The sequence below is a fragment of the Propithecus coquereli genome, unplaced genomic scaffold (genome assembly GCF_000956105.1).
Source record: "Propithecus coquereli isolate 6110/MARCELLA unplaced genomic scaffold, Pcoq_1.0 Scaffold194, whole genome shotgun sequence".
Lineage (NCBI taxonomy): Eukaryota > Metazoa > Chordata > Mammalia > Primates > Indriidae > Propithecus > Propithecus coquereli.
Genome location: NW_012144300.1, coordinates 1,579,162 through 1,601,865, shown reverse-complemented (window position 1 = coordinate 1,601,865; position 22,704 = coordinate 1,579,162). Strand labels below are relative to the sequence as shown.

Sequence of the window (22,704 nt, the reverse complement as noted above, 5' to 3'; positions counted from 1 at the left end):
GGGGTATTCTTTCACGCACTGAACTACGGTAAGTCAGGCTGAAGAGTAAAGGTGTGATGATCTTTTTAAACACTTCGAAGCATTTACTGCACTTTGAAATTGGTGACTTTTGAACATTTATTCCCCATGATTAAGAGAATTAAAATTATATTCTCCTTCCTCTATGCTCTTATAGTTCTCAGAACATTGACTATTATAGCATCTGCAAAAACTAATGGCTTACGTACCTGTTTCCTCCACTGGAATGAGAGCCCCCTGATGTCAGAGGCTATAATCTGTTTATCTTTGTAATCCTAGTGCCAAGTACAAAATGCTTGATAACTGTTTGTTGAAATAATGAGTCAGTCTAACCTTTTTATCCTACATGACAGTTCCTTTTACATTTGAAAATAATGTCACATAACATAAGCTTTTGGTTGTATGTTTTTCTCTTATGTCAAGTTGGATTTGATTTTAGAAGTCCCTTGTTATACCACGATATTATATATCATGATGGTGGAATGGGACTCTTAAAAATGTGTCAACACAAAACAAGGGATAATATTTTCAACCATTAGGCTAGCAAAAAAGAAAACTTTGACAACATCAAATATTGTTGGATTGAGGAAATAGGTATTTTCATAAGCTGCTGGTGGGAGAATAAACGGAGAGGGCCATTATGAAGGAAAATCTGATGGCATCTACAGAAGGGAATATGCCCACACTCTCCAACCCACTGTGCGGCGTCTACCTTAGAGACACGCTCCCACGAACAGCCCTCTCCAAGGATGTACGTGGCAGTGCTATTTATAAAACCATAAATTGGAATCAAGTTAAATGCCTATTTGTATGGCAGTAGGTAAGTAAAATGTGACTATTTTTATATGATGGAATACTATATAACATTTTATAAAACAAACAAAAAAACCAAAACACATCTATATATTAAAAATGCTAGAATTAAAAAACACTGTTGAGTGAAAAAAGTGATTTTTAGAACTGTACATATAATGTAAAAACTTATGTCAAATACTGTGTGTGTGAGAGAGTGAGCTATAGATGCTATGGTATAAAAATGGATTAGAAAAAATATGCCAAATTACATAACTTTATTTCTCTATTGCTAACTTCTACCATCCAGCACTGAGGGCCTGGTACCTAAGAGATATTCAAAATATGTTGGTGGGATATGTGGATATTTTCAATGGGTATAATCATAAGAGCCTTTTCTAAACCCACAGGTTTGTTGTGAAGACTACCTAAAGGAATGTGTGTGTGTGTTAGTGCACACATACATTCTGAAAAGAATAAGGTATTGTCAAAATTATCTACTACACACACACACTTTAAAAATTGTTTTTATGTTACAGTCAAGTATGATAGTTTTGTGCTCACTAAGAAAATATCTGACCACTTTGGTGCGTGATCTTTCATACACATCAGTATTTTCTCATACCTTTTCTCAAAAACCTTCCCTTATTCCACACGTATTCCCAACCCCATGCTAAAAAGCAGGCCTTATATCTGGAGCTGAGAGTCCTGTATCAGAGAAGATCCGGAATTAAATGCAGCCTGTGCTCAGGCTTGTTAGAACTGCCTGTGGTCCTCACACAGACCCAAGTGCCATTCGAAGGCATTTTAGAAGCAACACTTTCTTGGCACAAGCAGCTGAATGAAGCAATCCTGTTTGATCTTCCACACTGGTTAACCAGCCCTCCCCCCCAGGAAGAGGGTAGGGTGAGGGTGGGGACAAGAGACTTTAAGAGTTGGCCAGGTCAAGCATTCTGACCGTAATTCATGATTCCAATTCATATTTAGTAACTTGGAAAAAAAACAAGTGCTTGAGTTGATGAAAGGACTCAACTGCAAAGAAGCACTATGGTCAAAGAGGTTTTAGTGTGGCCTGCTAGAGCCTGAAATCATTAACCAATCAAGAATTTACACCTATTCCTACATATCAGATAGTGAAATGTAACACCTCTCCTTTCCGCTACAAATGCCGAGTAGGTTGGAATTAGGAGGGATTATTTTCCCTACGTTCTTTCAAGAGCAAATGACAATGTGTCTTGTTCCTTGGTAGGAATGGTCTTTTAAGCTAAAGATTATTAGTTGGAAAAAACAAGAATGAATGCTATAGAGCTACATGAAATAAGTTTACAAGTGAAAACAACAACAACCAGGATATGTATACTAAAATTGCATGAAAAATGAACCAAATGAATAAAGAATTTCCTAGCATATAAAAATATAAGAGTAAATTTCAGTTTAGCATATGTCTAAATATTACAATACTAAACAGGACATGACTTAACCTAATTCAACTAGTATACTTTTATTTCTTATGCTACTAAGGAGAAGGTGGAAAATTAATTTTTATGAACTGTCCTATTGGTAATGCACTTTATGTATTTTACATCATTGAATCTTCACAATACCCAGGTAAGGTAGGTATTAATTATGACTGATAAGGTGACTGGGTCTCAGAAAGGTTAAGTAATTTGCCTAAAACCTCATCACTTGTGAGTGGCAGGGCCCAGGTCTGCCTATACTGACTCCCAATCTTAAGGCTGATGTCCGCCCATATCAGTTAAGTCATGCTGCATGACACTGGGAATCAGCTCTCGTCTCCACGGTATTTTTGACAAACTGCCGGAACTTATTATACTGCCCGATTTTTCTTTTCATGTTTGCCTCCTCTGTTAGATTGTGAGCACCTTGAAAAGAGGGGTCATTGCATCTTAGTAGAGTGCCTGGCGCACAGCAGGCACTCATATTTACTGAATTATTCCTGTGTTGACATTGCTGTTCTCAGGCTAACGTATTTTTAATTGAGGGCTTCTTTCCTCATTAGTAATAATAAAGTCATCAAAACATTGCTCATTAAACTTAAAAAGAAATGTTTAATTGTATTAGTTTCCACTTTGGTCAAAGTATGACTGTTTTTGAAATTCTAACGAATCCCTGAAGACTACAGTGGGCCTTTGTTAAATAATAAATAAGCCAGTGGGGTATGAATAGATATGTCAACATAGTATATACATACTAACCAGATAATTTTGATAAAAATTACAGATCACACTTTCACAGATACTCACAGTAACCTCCAGGGCATAACAACAAAATACATGTGACAAAAAAGTAAAGCTAGTTGCTCTGATTTCCACTAAATATGTACATATGATTTTAGAAAACAGTCAAGTTCTTCTAGTTACAGTCATGCTTGGCAGATAGAATATAATTCAAATTTAACATATTGAATAAAGTTTTATTCATAACTGGGAAAGGAAAAATCTGAGAAAAAAATGAATAAAAAAATAGAAAACTGGTGGGGGGGGCAAGGGCAGCATACATAACCTAAACATCTGTACCCCCATAATATGCTGAAATAAAAAAAAAAATAGAAAATTATTATACTGTTTCTGAAAAGATTTGTTTTCTCTTTTCCATGTATTTTTATAAATATAAGTAAGATCGGATTCTAGAGAGATTGGAATAAATTTTATCACTATGGCTTCCTGTCTCAAAGGAAATTTATTTTCTTTTAAGGCAAGAAATAATGAACATTTTTTCATCTCTATAAATTATACATCAATGTTAGCATTTTTAATAGGTGCTGAGCTTTCCACTGTATGAATAACTGATTCAATCAGCTCCCCACAATGGAAGTTTAGATTTTTTCCTCTAATTTTTCTGTAATATTTATCCTTACATGTTTATCTCTGTGTACTTTCCTATTGACTTTACTAGGCAAAACTCCAAAAAAATCAAATTGCTAAGTCGTCTAGCAATGCACTGTTTACAACAACTTCAATGTCACTGCCTATGATCATTCTTCTTAGTTTTGACTAAGTGACTAGCAAAAAAAAGCCTCTTGTTTTCATAAATTAACTTTCTTTTGTTTATTGCCCATTTGTATTAATTCTTTAGTAAATTGGCTATTCAAGTCCTCTGCTTATTTTTATAAATCAGTTGGGTTAGCCATTGCTTTTTTTCTTATTAATCTTAAAATGCTCACTACATATTAAGGATATTAACCTTTGGCCTATCGTGTATGTTGTAAATATTTTCTTCCCAGCCTGTCATTTTACCTTTCAGTCTTATGTTGTTCTTTGCCATACAATAGCTATTGGTCTTTCACATTCAAATATTTTCCCTTTTCCTTTATGATTTTTGCCTACGGTGTAGGTTATTTTCCCAAAATCCTCTTCCATCACCCAAATTATTTAGAATTCACCCATATTTTCTTCTTGTTCGTTTGTTTTGCTTTTTACAATTTTATTTTCAAACCTGAGCTCTATCATCTCCTTACCAGCTGCATGACATTGGGCAGTTCTCTGTTTCTTCATCAACAAAACAGAAATAATAGCTGCTACCTTAGTGGGTTGCTGGGATGATTTATTAAAAATTTCAAAATATTACATGGGTACAAACGTTTTTTTGTTTACATATATCACTTTTGCAATGCTTGAGTCATGGCTATAGGTGTCCCCATCACCCAAATGGTGTTCACTGCACCCATGAAGTAGGTTTTTGCCCATTTCCTCTCCCCCTGCCCCGCCTCTGCTTGATTTCCACTGAGTTTTACTTCCTTCTGTGCACCTGTGTTCATCGGTTAGTTCCAATTTAATAGCAAGTACATGTGGTGTTTGTTTTTCCATTCTTTAGATACTTCACTTAGGAGAATGGTTTCCAGTTCCAACCATATTGTTGCAAAAGTCATTAATTCGTCCTTTTTGTGGCTGAGTAGTATTCCATGGTATACGCATACCACATTTTGTTAATCTGCTCATGAATCGATGGGCACTTCGGTTGATTCCACATCTTTGCAATTGTGAATTGTGCTGCAATAAATATTCGAGTGCAGGTGTCTTTTTGATAAAATGACTTCTTTTCCTTTGGGTAAATACCTAGTAGTGGGATTGCTGGATCAATTGGTAGATCTACTTTTAGTTCTTTGAGGAATCTCCATACTGTTTGCCATAGAGTTTGTACTTATTGGCAGTCCCAACAGTGTAGAAACGTTCCTTTCTCTCTGCATCCACGCCAGCATCTATTGTTTGTGGGCTTTTTAATAAAAGCCATTCTAACAGGGATAAGATGATATCTCATTGTGGTTTTAATTTGCATTTCCCTGATGATTAGTGACGTTGAGCATTTTTTCATATGTTTTTTGGCCATTTGTCTATCTTCTTTAGAAAAACTTTTGTTCATTTCTTTTGCCCACTTTTTAATGGGGTTGTTTGTTCTTTTCTTGCTGATATGCTCTTTGTAGATTCTGGATATTAGCCGTTTGCTGCATGCACAGTTTTTGAATATTTTCTCCCATTCTGCAGGTTATCTATTTGCTCTGTTGATTACTTCCTCAGCCGTGCAAAAGCTTTTTAATTTAATCAAGTCCCATTTATTTATTTTTGTTGTTGCTGTTAACTGCCATTGGGAGTCTTAGTCATAAATTCTTTACCTCGGGTGCTGTCTAGAAGATTTTTTCCTACATTTTCTTCTAGAATTCTTATGGTTTCATGCCTTACATTAAGTCTTTTATCTATCTTGAATTAATTTTTGTGACTGGTGAGATATATGGATCCTGTTTAATTCTTCACGTGGCTATCCAATTTTCCCAGCACCATTTATTGAATAGGGCTTGTTTTCCCAATGTATACTGTTGTCTGCTTTGTCAAAGATCAGTTGGCTGTATTTGGATGGTTTTACATCTGGGTTCTCTGTTCTGTTCCATTGGTCTATGTCTCTGTTTTTGTAACAATACCATGCTGTTTTGGTTACTACAGTCTTGTAGTATAGTTTCAAGTCTGATAATGTGATATCTCCAGATTTGGGGTTTTTTGTTTGTTTGTTTTTGCTTAAAATTGTTGTGGCTATTTGGGCTTTTTTCTGGTTCCGAACAAAGTGCAGAACTATTTTTTCTAGATCTGTGAAATATTGCACTGGTATTTTGACAGGGATTGCATTGAGTCTATAAATCACTTTGGGTAGTATGAACATTTTAACAATGTTGAAACTACCAATCCATGATCATGGTATGTTTTCCCATTTGCTTGTGTCATCTGCAATTTCTTTCCTCAGTGTTTTGTAATTCTCTCTGTAGATATCTTTCACCTCCTTGGTTAAGTATACTCTTAGGTATCTTATTTTCTTTGTAGCTATTGTGAATGGTATTCAGTCTTTGATTTGACTATCCACTTCACTGTTACTGGTGCCTAGAAATGCTACTGAATTGTGTACATTGATTTTGTAATCTGAGACTTTGCAGAATGTATTTATCAATTCCAGGAGTCTCTTGGTGGACTCTTTGGGGTTTTCTAGATATAAGATCATATCGTCAGCAACAAGCAATAATTTGACCTTCTCTTTTTCGATTTGGATGCCCTTCATTTCTTTCTCTTGCCTGATTGCTCTGGCTAGGACTTCCAGCACTATGTTGAATAGAAGTGGTGACAGTGAGCACCTTTGTATTGTTCCAGTTCTCAGGGGGAATGCTTTCAACTTTTCCCCACTTGGTATGATGTTGGCTGTGGGTCTGTCATATATGGCTTTTATAATTTTGAGATATGTTCCTTCTATGCCTAGTTTGTTGAGGGTTTTTATCATGAAAGAGTGCTGAATTTTGTTGAATGCTTTTTCTGCATCTACTGAGATGATCATATGGTCTTTGTTTTTGCTTTTGTTTATGTGGTGAATCACATTTATTGATTTACGTATGTAGAACCATCCTTGCATCCCTGAGATGAAACCCACCTGGTCATAGTGGATTATTTCTTTGATGTGCTGTTGAATTTGGTTAGCTAGTATTTTATTGTGGATTTTTGCATATAGGTTCATAAGGGATATTGGTCTACAGTTTTCTTTTTTGGTTTATTCTTTCCTGGCTTTTGTATCAAGGTGATACTGACTTCACCGAATGAGTTGGGGAGGATTCCCTCTTTCTTGATGCTATGGAATAATTTCTGCAGTGTGGGTACCAGCTCTTCTTTGTGGGTCTGGTAAAATTTGGCTGTGAATCCACCTGGTCTTGGGCTTTTTTTTTTGTTGGAAGATTTCTTATTACTGCTTCAACCTTGCTGCTCCTTATTGGACTGTTCAGGAGTTCCATTTCTTCCTGATTGAGCCTTGGGAGGTTATATGTTTCCAGGAAATTTGTCCATTTCCTCTACATTTTCTAATTTATGTGCATAGATATTTTCATAGTATTTACAGACGGACATTTTGTATTTCTGTGGCATCAGTTGTAATATCTCCTCTTTCATTTCTGATTGAGCTTATTTGAGTCCTTTCTCTTTTATTCCTGGTCTAGCAAGAGGTCTATCAATTTTGTTTATCTATTCAAAGAACCAACTTTTTGTTTTGTTGCTCCTTTCTATTATATTTTTATTTTCCATTTCATTTAGTTCTGTTCTGATCTTACTTATTTCTTTTCTTCTGCTGGTTTTGGGTTTGGTTTCCTCTTCCTTTTCTAGTTCCTTGAGACATGTCATTAGATTGTTAATTTGTGATCTTTCTGATGAAGGCATTTAAGGCTATGAATTTTCCCCTTAGGAATGCTTTTTCTGAATCCCATAGATTTTGATACCTTGTGTCCCCTTTGTTGTTCAGTTTGAGGAATCTTTTGATATCCATCTTAATTTCATTATTGACCCAATAATCATTCAGCAGCAGGTTGTTTAATTTCCATGACTTTGTGTAGAATTGAGTGTTTCTCTTGAAATTGATTGCTAGTTTTATTCCACTGTGGTCTGAGAGGATACATGTTATGATTTCTGTTTTTTTCGAATTTGTTAAGACATGTTTTATGGGCCAGATGTGGTGGCTCGTGCCTGTAATCCTACCACTCTGGGGGACTGAGGCAGGTGGATCACTTGAGCTCAGGAGTTTGAGACCAGCCCGAGCAAGAGCGAGACCCTATCTCTACTAAAAATAGAAAGAAATTAGGCAAACAACTAAAAATAGAAAAAATTAGCCAGGAATGGTGGCACATATCTGTAGTCCCAGCTACTTGGGAGGCTGAGGCAGGAGGATCGCTTGAGCCCAGGAGTTTGAGTTTTCTGTGAGCTAGGCTGATGCCATGGCACTCTAGCCATGGTACTCTAACCCGGGCAACAGAGAGAGACTACGTCACACACACACACACACACACAAAAAAAGACATATTTTGTGGCCTAAAATATAATCTTAGAGAATGTTCCATGTGCTGATGAGAGAAATGTACATTCAGTAGTTTTTGGGTAAAATCTTCTGTAAATGTCCGCTGGGCGCATTTGTTCTAGAGTCCTGTTTAAGCCCAATGTTTCTTTATTTACTTTCTGCTTGGAGGATCTGTCCAGTTCTGTCAGTGCAGTGTTAAAGTCCCTGGCAATTATAATGCTGCTGTTTATCTCTTTGCTTAGATCTAGTAGAATTCACTTTATTAAGTTGGGTGCATAAATATTTAGGATTATGTCTTTTTGTTGAATTGCTCCCGTTACCATTATATCATGATCATCTTTGTCTTTCTTTACCATTGTTGATTTAAAGTCAATTTTATCTGACACAAGTATGGCTACACCTGCTTTCTTTTGGTTTCCATTTGTGTGGAGTGTTTTTTTCCATCCCTCTGCCTTGAGTATATAAGAGTCCTTGTTAGTTAGATGTTTTTCCTGGAAACAGCAGATACTTAAGTTGTATTTTTTCATCCATTCAGCTAGCCTATGTCTCTTGAGTGGGGCATTCAGACCATTCACGTTGATTGACAGAATTGATATGTGAGATGCTGTTCTAGTCATCATGTTGGGTAGTACCTTATTGCTTTGTTTATCTCCTTGTGCTACATTATTTTATATGAGCTCTGAGCTTTAGCTTTTGGGTGGTTTTACAATGGTGAGTGTCTACTGTGCTGATGCACGTATAATGCAGTTCCGAGTATTTCCTGCAAGACAAGTCTGGTCTTGACAAATTCCCTCAGTGTTAGCTTGTCTGGAAAAGTTTTAACTTCTCCTTCATCTATGAAACTTAATTTTGCAGGACACAAAATTCTAGGCTGGTAGTTGTTCTGTTAAAGAAGACTGAAGATGGGACCCCAATCCCTTCTGCCTTGTAATGTCTCAGTTGAGAAGTCTCCTGTTAGCCTGATGGGTTTTTCTTTGTAAGTTACTTGTTTTCACCTCACAACTCACAGGAATTCCTCCTTTCTGTTGACTTTGGCCGGTCTGATGATTATATGTCTGGGTGATCGCCTCTTTGCAATGAATCTCCCAGGTGTTTGTTGAGCTTCTTGTACCTGGGTGTCTAAATCTCTAGCAAGAGCAGGGAAGTTTTCCTCAATTATTCCCTCAAATAGGTTTTCCAGGTCTTCTACATTTTCTTTGTTACCCTCAGGGATGCCCATGATTCTTGTATGAGGCCATTTTATATAATCCCATATTCCTTGTAGGCTTTGTTCATTTCTCTTAATTCTTTATCCTGTATTTTTGAGTGAGTTAGTTCAAAAGAGTTGTCTTCAAGCTCTGAAATTCTTTCTTCTGCTTGGTCTAGTTTATTCTTAAAGCTTTCCACTGTGTTCTGTATTTCCTTAAATGAGTTTTTCATTTCCAGAAGTTCTATTTGGTTTTTTTAAAAATATGTCTATCTCTTTAATAAATTTTTCATTCATTTCCTGAATTGTTTTTGTGGTTTCTTGGAGTTGGTTTTCCATTTTCTCCTGGATTTCATTGAAATTCCTTATACATATTTGGAATTCTTTATCTGTCATTTCAGTATTTTCATTTTCATTGGTATTCATTGCTAGAGAGCTGGTGTGCCCTTTGTGGGTGGCCTTTCACTCTGATTTTTCATACTTTCGGAGTTCTTGCGCTGATTCCTTCTCATGTGGAACAGCTGTCACATCTTGTTTTTGGATTCTCTTTTGTTTAGATGGGGCTTTTTGCCCCTCCCCCCCCCCACTTGTAAGGGGGGTGTTTGTAGCATATGTTGGGTAAGAACCTTTGGTTTTGCTTGTGGGTGCTTTGATGGCAGTCTAGGTTCTGGACGGACGCCTTGGTTACAGATATCCTTAGTGCAGTGGTTTTCTCAGTTGCTAGTTGTTTGTGGGCTGTAGCAGTGGTGAGCTATGTGTGTGGTAGATTCCCTGTCTCTTGTTGATGAGGAAGGATGGAGGACTTTGAAATCCTTTCTCTTTCTCCAGCCCTGTGGTCTTTTTAATAGTGTGAATTATATTGGCACACTCAGTATAATCTCTGTGATGGTTTGTGGTGCTTGTGGGTAAGAATCAACCATGCCCTATATCGATTTAGTAAGCCAACAAAGGTAAAACACTCACCACAGTCCCTGGCCAATTAAAGTCTAGAATATATTTTACTTATTATCATCCCTTAAATCTTTAATCAACTATAATTAATTTTAGTGCAAGGAAGGAAATCATTATCTAATTATTTTTCCCTCAAATAGTTTATCCATCTTTGCAACAATCCTGTGAAGCAATCCAATGTCAAAGATAAAAGAAAAAAGAAGACACCTGTTCTTAGAAAGATTTTTGAAAGGAATCATTCATTGCTATTTTTCTAACTTCCTTAGAGGTTTCACTTTTAAAGTGCCTCTGACCAAATATAATGATGGTGACTCTCACACGTAACAGTGGGAGGTAGGAGGGTGGAGAGCAGACAGAAAGGGTGTGGGGTGTGTGTGTGTATGCGTGTGTGTGCACGCACGCGTGTTTGGAAATGATGAGAAGAAGGAAAAGCATCATTATTTGGGCCAGGGTACGCCAACCCATATTGTTCTGTATAAGAAAAATATTTTCCTTTTTTTTTTAAAACATTAAGGTAGAAAGGTACAGGAAAAAAATGAATTGTACCAACAAAATTGTGAATGAGACAGGTTCTACAGAGTTCCCCTTATTTAGCCATTCTGATACCTTTTCAGCCATATGAATCCTTGGCTGGAGTTATACTTAACCAATTTTTTGGTCTAGGGACCTTCAGGGCACTACTGGTATATTAAGAAGAACTACAAAAAAGGCCAACCTGTCAACCAAAGCCTTAAAAGGCACTATAGACTCTACGTGGTCTCTGTCCTCTTTCACAACCAGCTCTCCACAGAACACAAAGGATGGCTACACTTCACTGTGTGATAGAAAACATGAAATACCAAAAGCCCTCATAATGGTTTCTTAAGGAGACTCTGGTTTTGAAAAGACTGGAGGGTTTTTTTTGTTTTATTTTGTTTTTTGCTTTGTTCATTTCTGTTTCTTAAACACAACAGTCCCCTTTCTCAGCAAAGGAAAAAATGACTTGCCAACTGCTTTTGAACCTCAGTTCACAAAAAAGGAGCTATTTATGCTGGGTGGTGGGAATCAGGGAATTCAAACAGTGCATGGGTGGATCCCATGAAAGATGCACTATCTCCACCCTAAATGTTTCCCGACTGCAGTTTGTACTCAAGTAGAATGAAGTGCTGTTTGTCTAAGGGAAAGCACACCAGCCCATGACAGAGAATTCACAGTCCTGTGGGAAGCAGGAGGACCTATGAGTATTTGTTTCTAACCCAGACAAACCGAGCAAAGCCACAACATTGTCAAACCCAAGAGGCCTGTGGCTTTTCAGCAGGACCGATGCCAGCGAGGAGGCGGCTACTCTGCAGACGTCAGCTCTGCCTGGTGTGAATCCACAGGGCAAGCCTGACCTCACTTGTTAATGACCACAACCATGATGCCAATTTCCTCTGGGGTTTATGATTAGACCTCCTATAACCACGTTGACAAGTCTTAAAACAGGCATGCCCAAAGTAACCCATAATACAATGTCAGAACGGTAAAGAGAGCCCCTGTCTGGAATTTCTGCAAGCAAAGTCACAGACCTGAGTCACCCAACCCTGAGTCACCTCTGATACAGATTTTTGAAAAGCTAACACCCTTGGGTCTCCACACTTGTGCATAATCTGTCCCTGTTGGGAATGGCAGCAATGGACTCAGTAGTGTGTGTGCACTGGGAGCTGGGTAACCAAGGCAATTATCTATGGCAAGGCCCTGATTGCAAAGCACAAAAGAAGAGAAACCAAGGATAGAACGGAAAATGCACCTATCATTCATATGCTCACCATTTGATGGCTGAAGAGGCACAAGGTAAAACAGTCACAGTGGGCTATGTCCTAGGGAGTTAGAAAACGAAATAGCAGGGCATAACCCCTGTCTTGTTTACAATCTGCAATAAACAAGGCAGACACATACAGACCATGGTTGAACACTAAACATGGTGATCACAGGCTAGACGTGACATATGAACAGAATATTCCTTGTTTTTCCAAAGCAACTACATAAGGGAGTATCCAAGATTTGAACACAATCAATAATTTTATCAGTTTAAACAGAGTCCCCAGTTTGCCTTCTTTTCCCTCTTTTCTCTTTCGAGTTCAAGTTAGAGAAAAAAAAGGTTGGGCTCACTATTTGTGATTTGGAATTCCTGGGCCTGCTCATTTGTGAGGATGTTTTTCCACTTCTAAAACAGGGCTGACAGCCACAGCTATTTTGATGAGTCTGGCCGTGGCAGGTGGCCCATCTACAAATCAGAGCACCTGGACAGTGCAAGACCAGACAGGTTCTTCACATATACCAGAACGGGGGAAGAATGCCTAACATGGGCAAGGTTTAAGTAAATCCCCTTCTCAAAAACCTTTAGTGTATGGAATTCTCTTATGTGGTGACTTCAAATCTGGTTTATGTTCTGACCCAAACTACAGAGTTCAGATAAAGGAACTAAGGCTTTAAGACTTGATTTGGTGACACTAGATTTTTAAGTTTTAATCAACTACAGAGAAGTCTGCCATTAAGGGGCCTGGTAAGAGGATCCTGAGAAACCTGGCCACGAGGGTAAATGGAGACCACGGGGCCATTTTCCACTGAGGCATCCAAGAGCTATCAGCATTGCAGTCCTCGGAAGTCTTGCGGGCAGCATAGCACAGGGTGACTCACCCAGATGGATGTTTCCACCTCGGCAACAGTGCTGGGGCTTGTCATGAGCTTGCTCTTTTTTTGTTGCTGGGTAAAGTGGCTGACTCACCAAGGAGGGGTCATGCAACTGCTGCCCTCGGCACTGGTGCAGAGAATGGAGGAGGAAAATAGAGCCACCTCACCTGTGAAGACTGGCTTATAGAGAGTCATTCATTTTTCACATAAAACAACTGCTCACAAAGTAAACCTTCTTCATTTCTATCTGCTTTGAGAGTGTTTTATACCATCTCTTTCTGATATAAAAGCAGACTTGACTCAACACCTCTTCTGGACTGTGGGGGTGCACGATATTTACAGAACTTGAGGGGAGGTTAAAACAAAGCCCAAACTAAACACAAGGATTCTAGAGAACTTCTGACAAGAGGGAGGATGCTGTTAGTAGTATTCTTGGCTAGGTTCCAAGCCAGAGCACTCCAGTATGAATTCCTTAACACAGATTCTCTTTAGGATGAGAGAGAAAAGAGGAGTGCTGGTGACTGGAGTGGATTCCGTAAAATCTCCACCAGCATACATAATTGTCATTGATTGACATCCACACTTACCAATGCTTCCAGCTCTCTCATAGGAAGCAGGGTGTCTCTGAACCTCAGTTTTCTCATCTGTAAAATGGGGACAATAATAGTCTCTACCTGATTGGGTGCTCTGACAACTTCATTACCTATGGCATACAAAAGGATTAGCACAGCGCTCAGGATTTAGTGCTCAGGACTATACTGTCTATTGTTGTTACTGTGACCCACCCCTCTAAATACACTAAATTAAGTTATAAGTATCTGGGTGTCAGAAAATACTCTAAGGAATAGATGTGGATGAAAAAAAAGGAAAGTGTGGAAGAAGGTGAGATTTGGTGGGATAAAAAATAGGGTAGGGGGAGAATAAAAAGAGAAGCACACTTTTAAAAAAAATTAACAAGATTAGCTTAGCTCATTTACTTTGGACACCTTTACAACAGAAATTTTTAACTGACCTCCATTTGTCCAATTCTCTGGATTAACCAACATTCTCTCTTCCACATATAAACTACACTGAGGCATGCCCACTGCATGCTAATCACCCCAGCTGGTACTCCACTCTCTGGACTCCCACCAGCTGAGTTATGTTCTTACAAAGGGTCAGTTGTGTCTGCTCCTAAACTGGTTTATGTCAGTTGTACTTCTCTGTAATTACACAATTTAATTAGAAAATGCAAAAAAAGGGTTGCTGATTCTAAGAAAACTGAGTTGAATGCTTAGTAACAACTTGATAAAAGTGAGTCACTAAAAGAATTGTCATATCAGGTATGGGTGATTTATAAAAGACTGTAAAAGAAAAATATTTTTAAAATCTGGGAAGACTTCACATTTATATTTTTTTCATAAATAGCTTTTAATATGGCATACATCATTTATAATGAATCTCTATTTTAATGAACTTTTCAAATAGCCAACTACTAGTATGTCTCATAACTATAGGGAAAACTTCTATCACTGAAACCTAATTGCTAACAATTATCAAGTGTTTCCTCTGTTCAAGGCACTTGCTGAGTGCTTTATACACATAATCTCATTTCAACAAAATTTGTAATAAGGTAGTACTTTTATTTGTTTAGCTCTGTTGCCCTGGCTGGAGTATAGTGGCATGATCATAGCTCACTGTAACCTTGAATGCCTGGGCTCCAGTGATCCTCCTGCCTCAGCCTCCCTCAGCCCCCTGAAGGTGGTACTGTTATTATTGTCCACTGTCAACACAGTTGAAAGTGGCAGAGCTAGGATTTGAGCCCACGAAGTGTGACCCCAGAGCTGTGCCTTTAACTGTTAGAAATCTGACCTTCATTCAAACAGAGCACTTGAATAGTAACATAAAGAACCAATACAATATTAATTACAAATTAATATTGTGGAACTCTGCTAAAAAATCGGTTCTATTTTGGCTACCGTTGGCTTTTAGAATGTAAATTTTGATGCACAAATGTTTTGTCTTGTTACAGTTCTGCTTCAGTTAAGCAACGTGGAGTAGAAATCATTTCTACCTTGGAGCACGTAGAATCCTCCATCATGGGGAGTCAAACATGGCTGCTCATCCCTCAGCATTAGCCCACGGATTGGGGTGCTCAGCTATCCCCTCACAGTATAAAGCAACGCTAGCAGAATGAGAATTACTGAGTCTCACTATGCTTCTGTTTCAACCCTCCTCCTGAGTTGCAAGGTATTAACAATGCCTGAAAACACATGGCTTCAGCAAATTTGTGCAACATGCCATATGGCAAGAACTGTTATATAATTTCTAAGTCAACAGTTTAGAATCTCTCAGAGGCCAGGGAATGTTCGCATCCACACTGACCCCCAGATATGTCACTACCAGACTGGTTTGTATTTTTATTTTGGGTACGAAGATTTATAGAGGACTAGGAAGAAAACAAAAACCAAGGTTACTGGCAGTCACTGTTATCTACTAACATGGCACATTTTAGGAAATGATAAATGTATCGATTCATTGTCAAGAATGCCTTAAATGCAATCAGCAGTGATTTAAACATTTACAAAGACTACTGTCAAGTTTATCAATGTTGACTATATTAACTTTATAATCTTCAACACAGATCTATGTATATATGCGTGTATATATGAGGTTTGGGGGAAGGTATGGATTTATGTAGAAATGCCACGCTTTAGGTGCCAAATTCTGCAGGTTATTTCTGTTTTTTTCCTAGCTCTAGCACAAGAGTTTTTGTTTCAAACTCAGAATTATCTGCCAGACAAATATGATTACAACTACCTAGGTAATAGAAGGAAGAGATTATATATTTAAAATGTAAAATACTTAAAGCTGATTCAATGCAATGCAAATGGCTTAACAAACAAGCCTTTGATTTGCCTCTGAAAAGTCCACTGGAACAGCTGTACGGCTAACATAAAATGGCTGATTCATGTTTCATCAGAGAGCTTAAGGGGATCTGAGATCATTCCAGGCCATATCTCTTCCTTTCATGTATGAAACACAGAGACCCACAGAAGTTACCTTGCACAAAGTCTAGCAGCTTGTGGAAAAACCAGGTCTCGTAAGTTCTAATACAATGCATTTTCTTTCCGAAGTACTGATGCTACCACCCCAACGACTGTCACGGTGAGACCATGATGGAGATGACGGTAAATATTAAATCAATACTTCCCACATGCCAGGTACTGGGTTAAGTACTTTACACAAACAGATCACTTAGTCCTCAAATCAGCACTACGAGATCAGAACTATTATTGTCCTTATTCATCATATGAGGAAACAGAAGCATAGTGAGATTCGGTAATTCACCTGGCCTTACAGACAGAAGGTGGTGGAGCCAGGAGTTGAACCCAGTCTGACTTAAGAGCCCACATTCTGCAACTGCTGCACCCAATCTACTGCAATGCCATTATTCCTACTAGAGAATTAGGTGTTTCTAATCAGAAAGCCTGAGAGCTTTTTAATAAATAGCAAAATGTAATTGAGAATCTAACATTTCAACACACCACGTGAAACTCAGAGCCACTGCTTCTCTTTGCTCTCTCAATCCATGCACTTATCTTTCTCTTTCTGTCCCCACCACTCCTCAGTTTTGAGAGCTGCTTTGAGAGCCCTGATTCAGCATCAATGATGCCATTATTCATCGAGTGTGACAAATAGGTCGGTTTCAGGAAATATGTGCTTCCCCTTCTCCATTTTCCCTATTTCCCACCAGAGAATGAATGCCTCTCTCTTAATGTTTCTATTCACAATTAAGAAAGAATTGCTATTTTTTTTTAATGGAGAGAAAGGAAATCAAATTAGTATGGAAACCAATCAACGAATATACTAGTTACATATTTACTAGGCAGAGTATTTACAATGGATGAAAACCTGACAGAATAGTAAGCAAGAATTTCACTTTTTGCTAAGGGGAAGGGTGTCAGTATTTGTATAATAATGGGGATAGTTGAAGAATAAGAAATTTACCCCAAAATTTTGTAAATAGACATTGTTCTATGAGTCAGGAGAACCCTATTTAAGGGTTAACTGGAACATGCTATTAGATGTGATCATGCCACCTAAAATTTAGTAAATTTTAGCCTATCTTTAAAAATCATTTTTATTTTTTTAAGTGTATCTGAACATACTATTTGTAATGAAGAGCTACAAAGATCTTGAGTTTCACAATTAAATTTTATCATCTGTGTTTAATGAAGTTATTTCTGGTGTAAAAAAAAAGTTTGTCCTCTATGCAGGGACATAAGTGATCTATTGTAGAAGGCTAGAGTGTTTTCTGTGGGCAATAATGAAGCGTTCCAGAGGATATGGAAGAGAAGGAGGAAAACAATCTTCCTTAAGCATTATTTTAACCACATCACTCCAATAACCCATTTTTCACCTTATCAGTCTAAACTGCTTAGGTTGGCTTTTAGAATTTCCTATTATCTGGCCTCACTTGACACGTACAAATAGGTCTCCCACAGTGTCCCCGCAAGATGCACCTCCTGCTCAGATCAGTGCTACCACCATGCTTCTGCACAGTGCCTTACAGAAAAGTCAAATGAAGTATCGTATTGGGCATCTTCCATTAATCAGCACATAAAGTGAACTGTATTTAACCCTTACAACAACCATATGATATTGGTATTATCATTTCCATTTTGCAGAAAAGAAATTATAGCTCAGAGAAATTAAAGAAATTGTCCAAGAGAATCGAAGTAGAGGTCCTGAGATTCAAACCCAGGTCTGACATCAAAGTCCAGGTGCTCTCCTGGACACCATGCTGCTTCCTCTTGTATGGATGCCTGCTAGGCTCCCCTTGGACTAAATCCTATGCTTAATGTGTCTTTAATTGACTTAATTGATGAGTAAAAATTACATATTAATGTATTTATTGTATATAGCATCATGTTTTGGTATATGTATACATTGTCGATTGGCTCAATCAGGCTATTTAACATATGCATGACCTCAAACACTTATTTTTTTCCCCCATGCTTAACTTTTATGCTCAGTTTTAGTCCCATGTTTTTCTTTGATGTCTTCCCTGACAATTTCCACCTTTCCAGATTTTGTCTCTCCTTGAGTTTTTCTTTAACACTCCAAACCTGTAAAATTTAGAGTTTAAATATTACCTCAAAATGTTGTTTGATATGCATGCATTTCTTTTGCTTCCTAACTTATTTTTGGATTTGTCAAGGCCTTCCTGGGCTGCACACACAGTAGGGGTTTCATGAATACTTAAAAATTATTCTGAGACTTTCTGGCTTCCTGGGTTATATGAAAGGAACCAACAACAGACATTTGGCTGAGGCACAGAATGGGTGGAGGGGGAGTCCCAGAACAGAGGGTGGGAAGGAAGACTGGGTCTATATAAAAAAGGACCTTAAATGCAGTCCAAGGACTACAGATTTTATCTAGTAGGTAATGAGGAGTCCTGGAAAGCATTTGGGAATTACATGGGAAGAGCGCCAGTTCATGCAGATATATCTGGCTGCATCTTGAATAATATCAATTGAACAAGGAAGAAACTGGGCTTTGTTTAGCCATAGCATTTGTCCCTATTTGTCTCTGCAACTGTAGGAAATGTTTTATTTTCGTTATTGATTTAAATCTAAAAGCACACACCCAGCGCAAAAATACAATATAGTGCTAACAATAAAGACAGACTGTTCCAGATTATAGAATTTATTATATAAAGTCCCAAAGGGCTGATAAAAAGATAAATTAATTACAACAAACATTATGAACTACTTATTCTCTTTAATAAAATGCATTGCTGAAGTTGCAGGAATGATGTTTAGAACTGCTAATTCACCCAATCTGAGCAACTAAAGGAATTTTCCTAGTTCAAAATTAGCTTTTTAAAAAATTATGTATCAATTTCTCAACAAATTTGCTTTATATGGCAAGGAAAAAGCTGTCAATAAACAAAAAATTCCCTATAAGCAAGTAACTTCCTTTTACCTCCCAACGTTATAAGACCTATATCCTCCTCTCTTCATTTTGTTTTTGCTTTTAACTAAATGAGAAAGTCATTCAGCTGACACTCTTATGAGTAGAAATAACTAGATGAAATATCTAGTTCAAGAGATCTATTGTACAGCATGACTATAGTTAATAACAATGTATTGTATTGTTGAAGATTGGTAAAAGAGTATATTTTAAGTGTTCTCACCACAAAAAATAAGTATATGAGGTAATGCATATGTTAATTAGCTCGATGTAGCCATTGACATTCCACAATGCATACATATTTCAAAAATCATGTTGTACATAGTAAGTATACACAACTTTTACTTGTCAATTAAAAAATAAATTTAAAAAAAGACAAAATATCTAAGAAAATGGAGGACACAATCAGAAGGGAAGGAACCAAAGTCTTCCTCCACTAACCAAATGCTTCTTGAACTACAGCAATTGCATCTGACTCCTAAGTAGGCATAAGATTCACCTATGATGATAAATAGTAAAACAGCAGTCACTTGTGTTGGATGGAGTGAGGATAAAATGCCTCAAGGATACAACACTAGAAACACGTGGGGCTAGGAGGCAGCATTTCCCCAAGAAACATGGAATTTTAGTTCATATGAACAGTGATTGTTTAGGACACTCAGGACCTCAGTAGGCCTTGGAAACCAACACCACGTGTGCTTTGCTTATATAAACACAGCAGGGAATGACGTGAAAGTTAGTGGCAAGGAATGGCATGACAAATGACACCTTTTCTTCATGTGATCATCACAACAGCTAACATTTATGGCTAAATGGGTGTGGTTCCCTGACACACTGTGGTAGTTCCCCCATTATCTCGAATCCTTGGAACATCTCTGAAAAAAAATAATACACCCCTTTACAGGTGAAGAACTTGAAGCTTAATGAAGTTAAAGAAAAAAAAATTGTCAAGTTTTTTGCAAGTCAGTGGCAGAGACAGATTATGAAACCAAATCTTACAGACTTCAAAATTCATGTGCTAGAGTTGGAAAGAATGGGTGTGAACTACATGGGAAAAATAAAACTCCAGAGTAATTAAAGAAAACAGATGTAATGGGAGAAGATACCAGAGGTCCAACTATCAGGTGCAGAGAGTCAACTTACCAGCGTATTTTGCAGTGTTAGATTCATCCATGGACCAAAAGCAATAATCAAAGGCAAATACCTAAATGGAAGAACAAAATATTAAACTTAAAAATTAACTCCTTATGAGTAAATCAGACTGAAAAAAAAATCGAAATGAAGATGAGAAGGATATCCACTACTGTTTGATTTTTAAAAATGGCTACTTTTGTTAACCATGAAGGTTTTTTTAGACTAAATTTATGGTTAGCTTCATGTATTAGAGTAAGTTGTACATGAAAACTGTCATTCATCCAGAATTCAAATAACCAAATATCTTAACCAGATTTTGAAAAAAAAAAAAAAAATGATACATGAGAAAAAAAAACCCACCACTTCTCTCCAAGGCCACAGTTCCAGAGTCCACTGAAACCTCTGGCTGGATCTCCTTTTGCTTCTCAGGTAACACTAAAATGATCACATTTCATTTAAATCAGTTCCTTTTCCTAGCCTTCCATGATATCATTTCTAGCATAGCTGAAGTTCAAAACTCCTTATATTCCCATCTTGGACTCCTTCCCCTCTTCTGTTTCAGCATGCAATCTCTTCCCAAGTACTGCTACTATTAAATCAATAATTCACTCTTGCATAAATTTTCCATATAGCTACTGAATGCCTACTATATACCAGAAATGGCTTATGCTTCCTCCATAGGGACTCCCATCTAACCACTGGTGTTCTACCCATTTATCATCAAATGCATAAAGCAATGTTCTACAAAGTGTGCTCTAAGGAATAGTAGTCTCCTGAGCTAGTCCATGAAAAAATGATTAAATCATGTTGGAAATGGTACACGCTTTACCCCATTTGAGATTCGCAATTTTCAATATTAAAGGCTCTGAAAAGTCCTCCAGTAAAGAAACCCATTTCTTTGTTTATTTCCCCAATTAATTTTGATGAGGAGACTCTTTTTTGAGTACCCTACTAACATGCCTTGAAACTACTATTTCTCACTATAACCCTTAGCAAATTCTGGGCCAGAGGACAGCAGCCATTTTCCTGGGTTCTTTGCTATTGCTTTCTTTCTCTCTTGCCATCCAAATAGCAAATTACAGACTTCCCATGGACAGGAATCCTTTAATGCTTAATCATTTCCAAGGAATCTTAAGCACTGAGCAAATGGAACCCATGCTCTTTGTCCTGGCATTTTAGAGTGGCCCCAATGAGGCCCTTTCCAGTCTATTTTCCCCAAGTTCCTCATGCTCTGGCATAAATTGTCCTTATCTCAGAATTACTAGGTACAATTTCACCTCTGTTCTTGTTCTCCTTTTCCTTTTTTTTTTTTTTTTTTTTGAGATTCAGTCTCACTGTCTTGCATAGGCTAGAGTGCTGTGGAGTCAGCCTAGCTCACAGCAACCTCAAACTCCTGGGCTCAAGCGATCCTCCTGCCTCAGCTTCCCGGGTAGCTGGGACTACAGGCATGTGCCACCGTGCCCAGCTAATTTTTTTTCTATTTTTAGTTGTTTGGCTAATTTCTTTCTATTTATAGTAGAGACGGGGTCTTGCTCTTGCTCAGGCTGGTCTGGAACTCCTGAGCTCAAGCAATCCTCCCGCCTCCGCCTCCCAGAGTGCTAGGATTACAGGCGTGAGCCACCGCGCCCGGCCTTCTCTTCCTTTCCACCCTTCAGAATACTTCATGCTCCTTAAGACCCAGTTCAACATATTTTCCTCCCAGGAAGCATTCCTTGGTTAAATCCAAAGGAATTATCCTTCCCTTCTCTGAAATTCCACAACACCATTTAATCCTTTTTTATGGCTCCTATCCAAATTATTCTATTTTTCACTTATCATGTGTATGATCTGTTATATGTTTTATCTTCACTTGTAGACTAAATTCCCTGAAGGCAGGAACTGTATCTAATTCATCTTTGAAGCCCGCAATGTTCCTAGCAGTTGCTTTATAATTATTTATTGACTGATTAATGGCATTGAGACCTTTCAAGGAAGCAGCCACTTTTTACATCGCTAAAGACCAAGTTATTCTCTGAATAGTTTCAGCACCACACATACTTTAATGTTTCTAAAATTGACTCAGGTGCCGGGCGTGGTGGCTCACGCCTGTAATCCTAGCACTCTGGGAGGCCGAGGCGGGCGGATCACTCAAGGTCAGGAGTTCGAGACCAGCCTGAGCAAGAGCGAGACCCTGTCTCTGCTAAAATTAGAAAGAAATTAATCGGACAACTAAAAATATATAGAAAAAAATTAGCCAGGCACAGTGGCACATGCCTGTAGTCCCAGCTACTCGGGAGGCTGAGGCAGAAGGATGGATTAAGCCCAGCAGTTTGAGGTTGTTGTGAGCTAGGCTGACGCCATGGCACTCTAGCCTGGCCAACAGAGTGAGACTCTGTTTCCAAAAAAAAAAAAAAAAAAATTGACTCAGGTATGTACAATGCACATTACTTACAAATTCAATTTTGTTACTTACACAAACATTCACTCTGGTCTTACAATAACCCAATTTCAAAGGAACAGCTATGAAGCAACAGTTTCAGCCAACAGAGTGTGGAATATTCACTGCATTCAAAGGCTCTTCCAATGACTTGAGAGACCACACAGGAGTAATCCAGTTAATCTTCCTGCCTCTGGGCAAGACCAAACTTCAACACTTCTCCTGATACATGAAGCTCTGTCTTGTTTTCAAACATTTCCAGAAAAGGAGA

The 22,704-nt window shown here is 38.0% G+C and overlaps 1 protein-coding gene across 1 annotated transcript in view; it reads right to left on the bottom strand.

The window, feature by feature from the left end:
- KIF13A (kinesin family member 13A) overlaps positions 1 to 22,704 on the bottom strand; it is a 221,750-nt gene that overhangs the window by 82,330 nt on the left and 116,716 nt on the right. Inside the window, exon 4 of the mRNA XM_012643272.1 lies at positions 20,027 to 20,087. Within this exon, the coding sequence (XP_012498726.1) occupies positions 20,027 to 20,087 (61 nt within the window). The remainder of the gene's footprint in view (positions 1 to 20,026; positions 20,088 to 22,704) is intronic.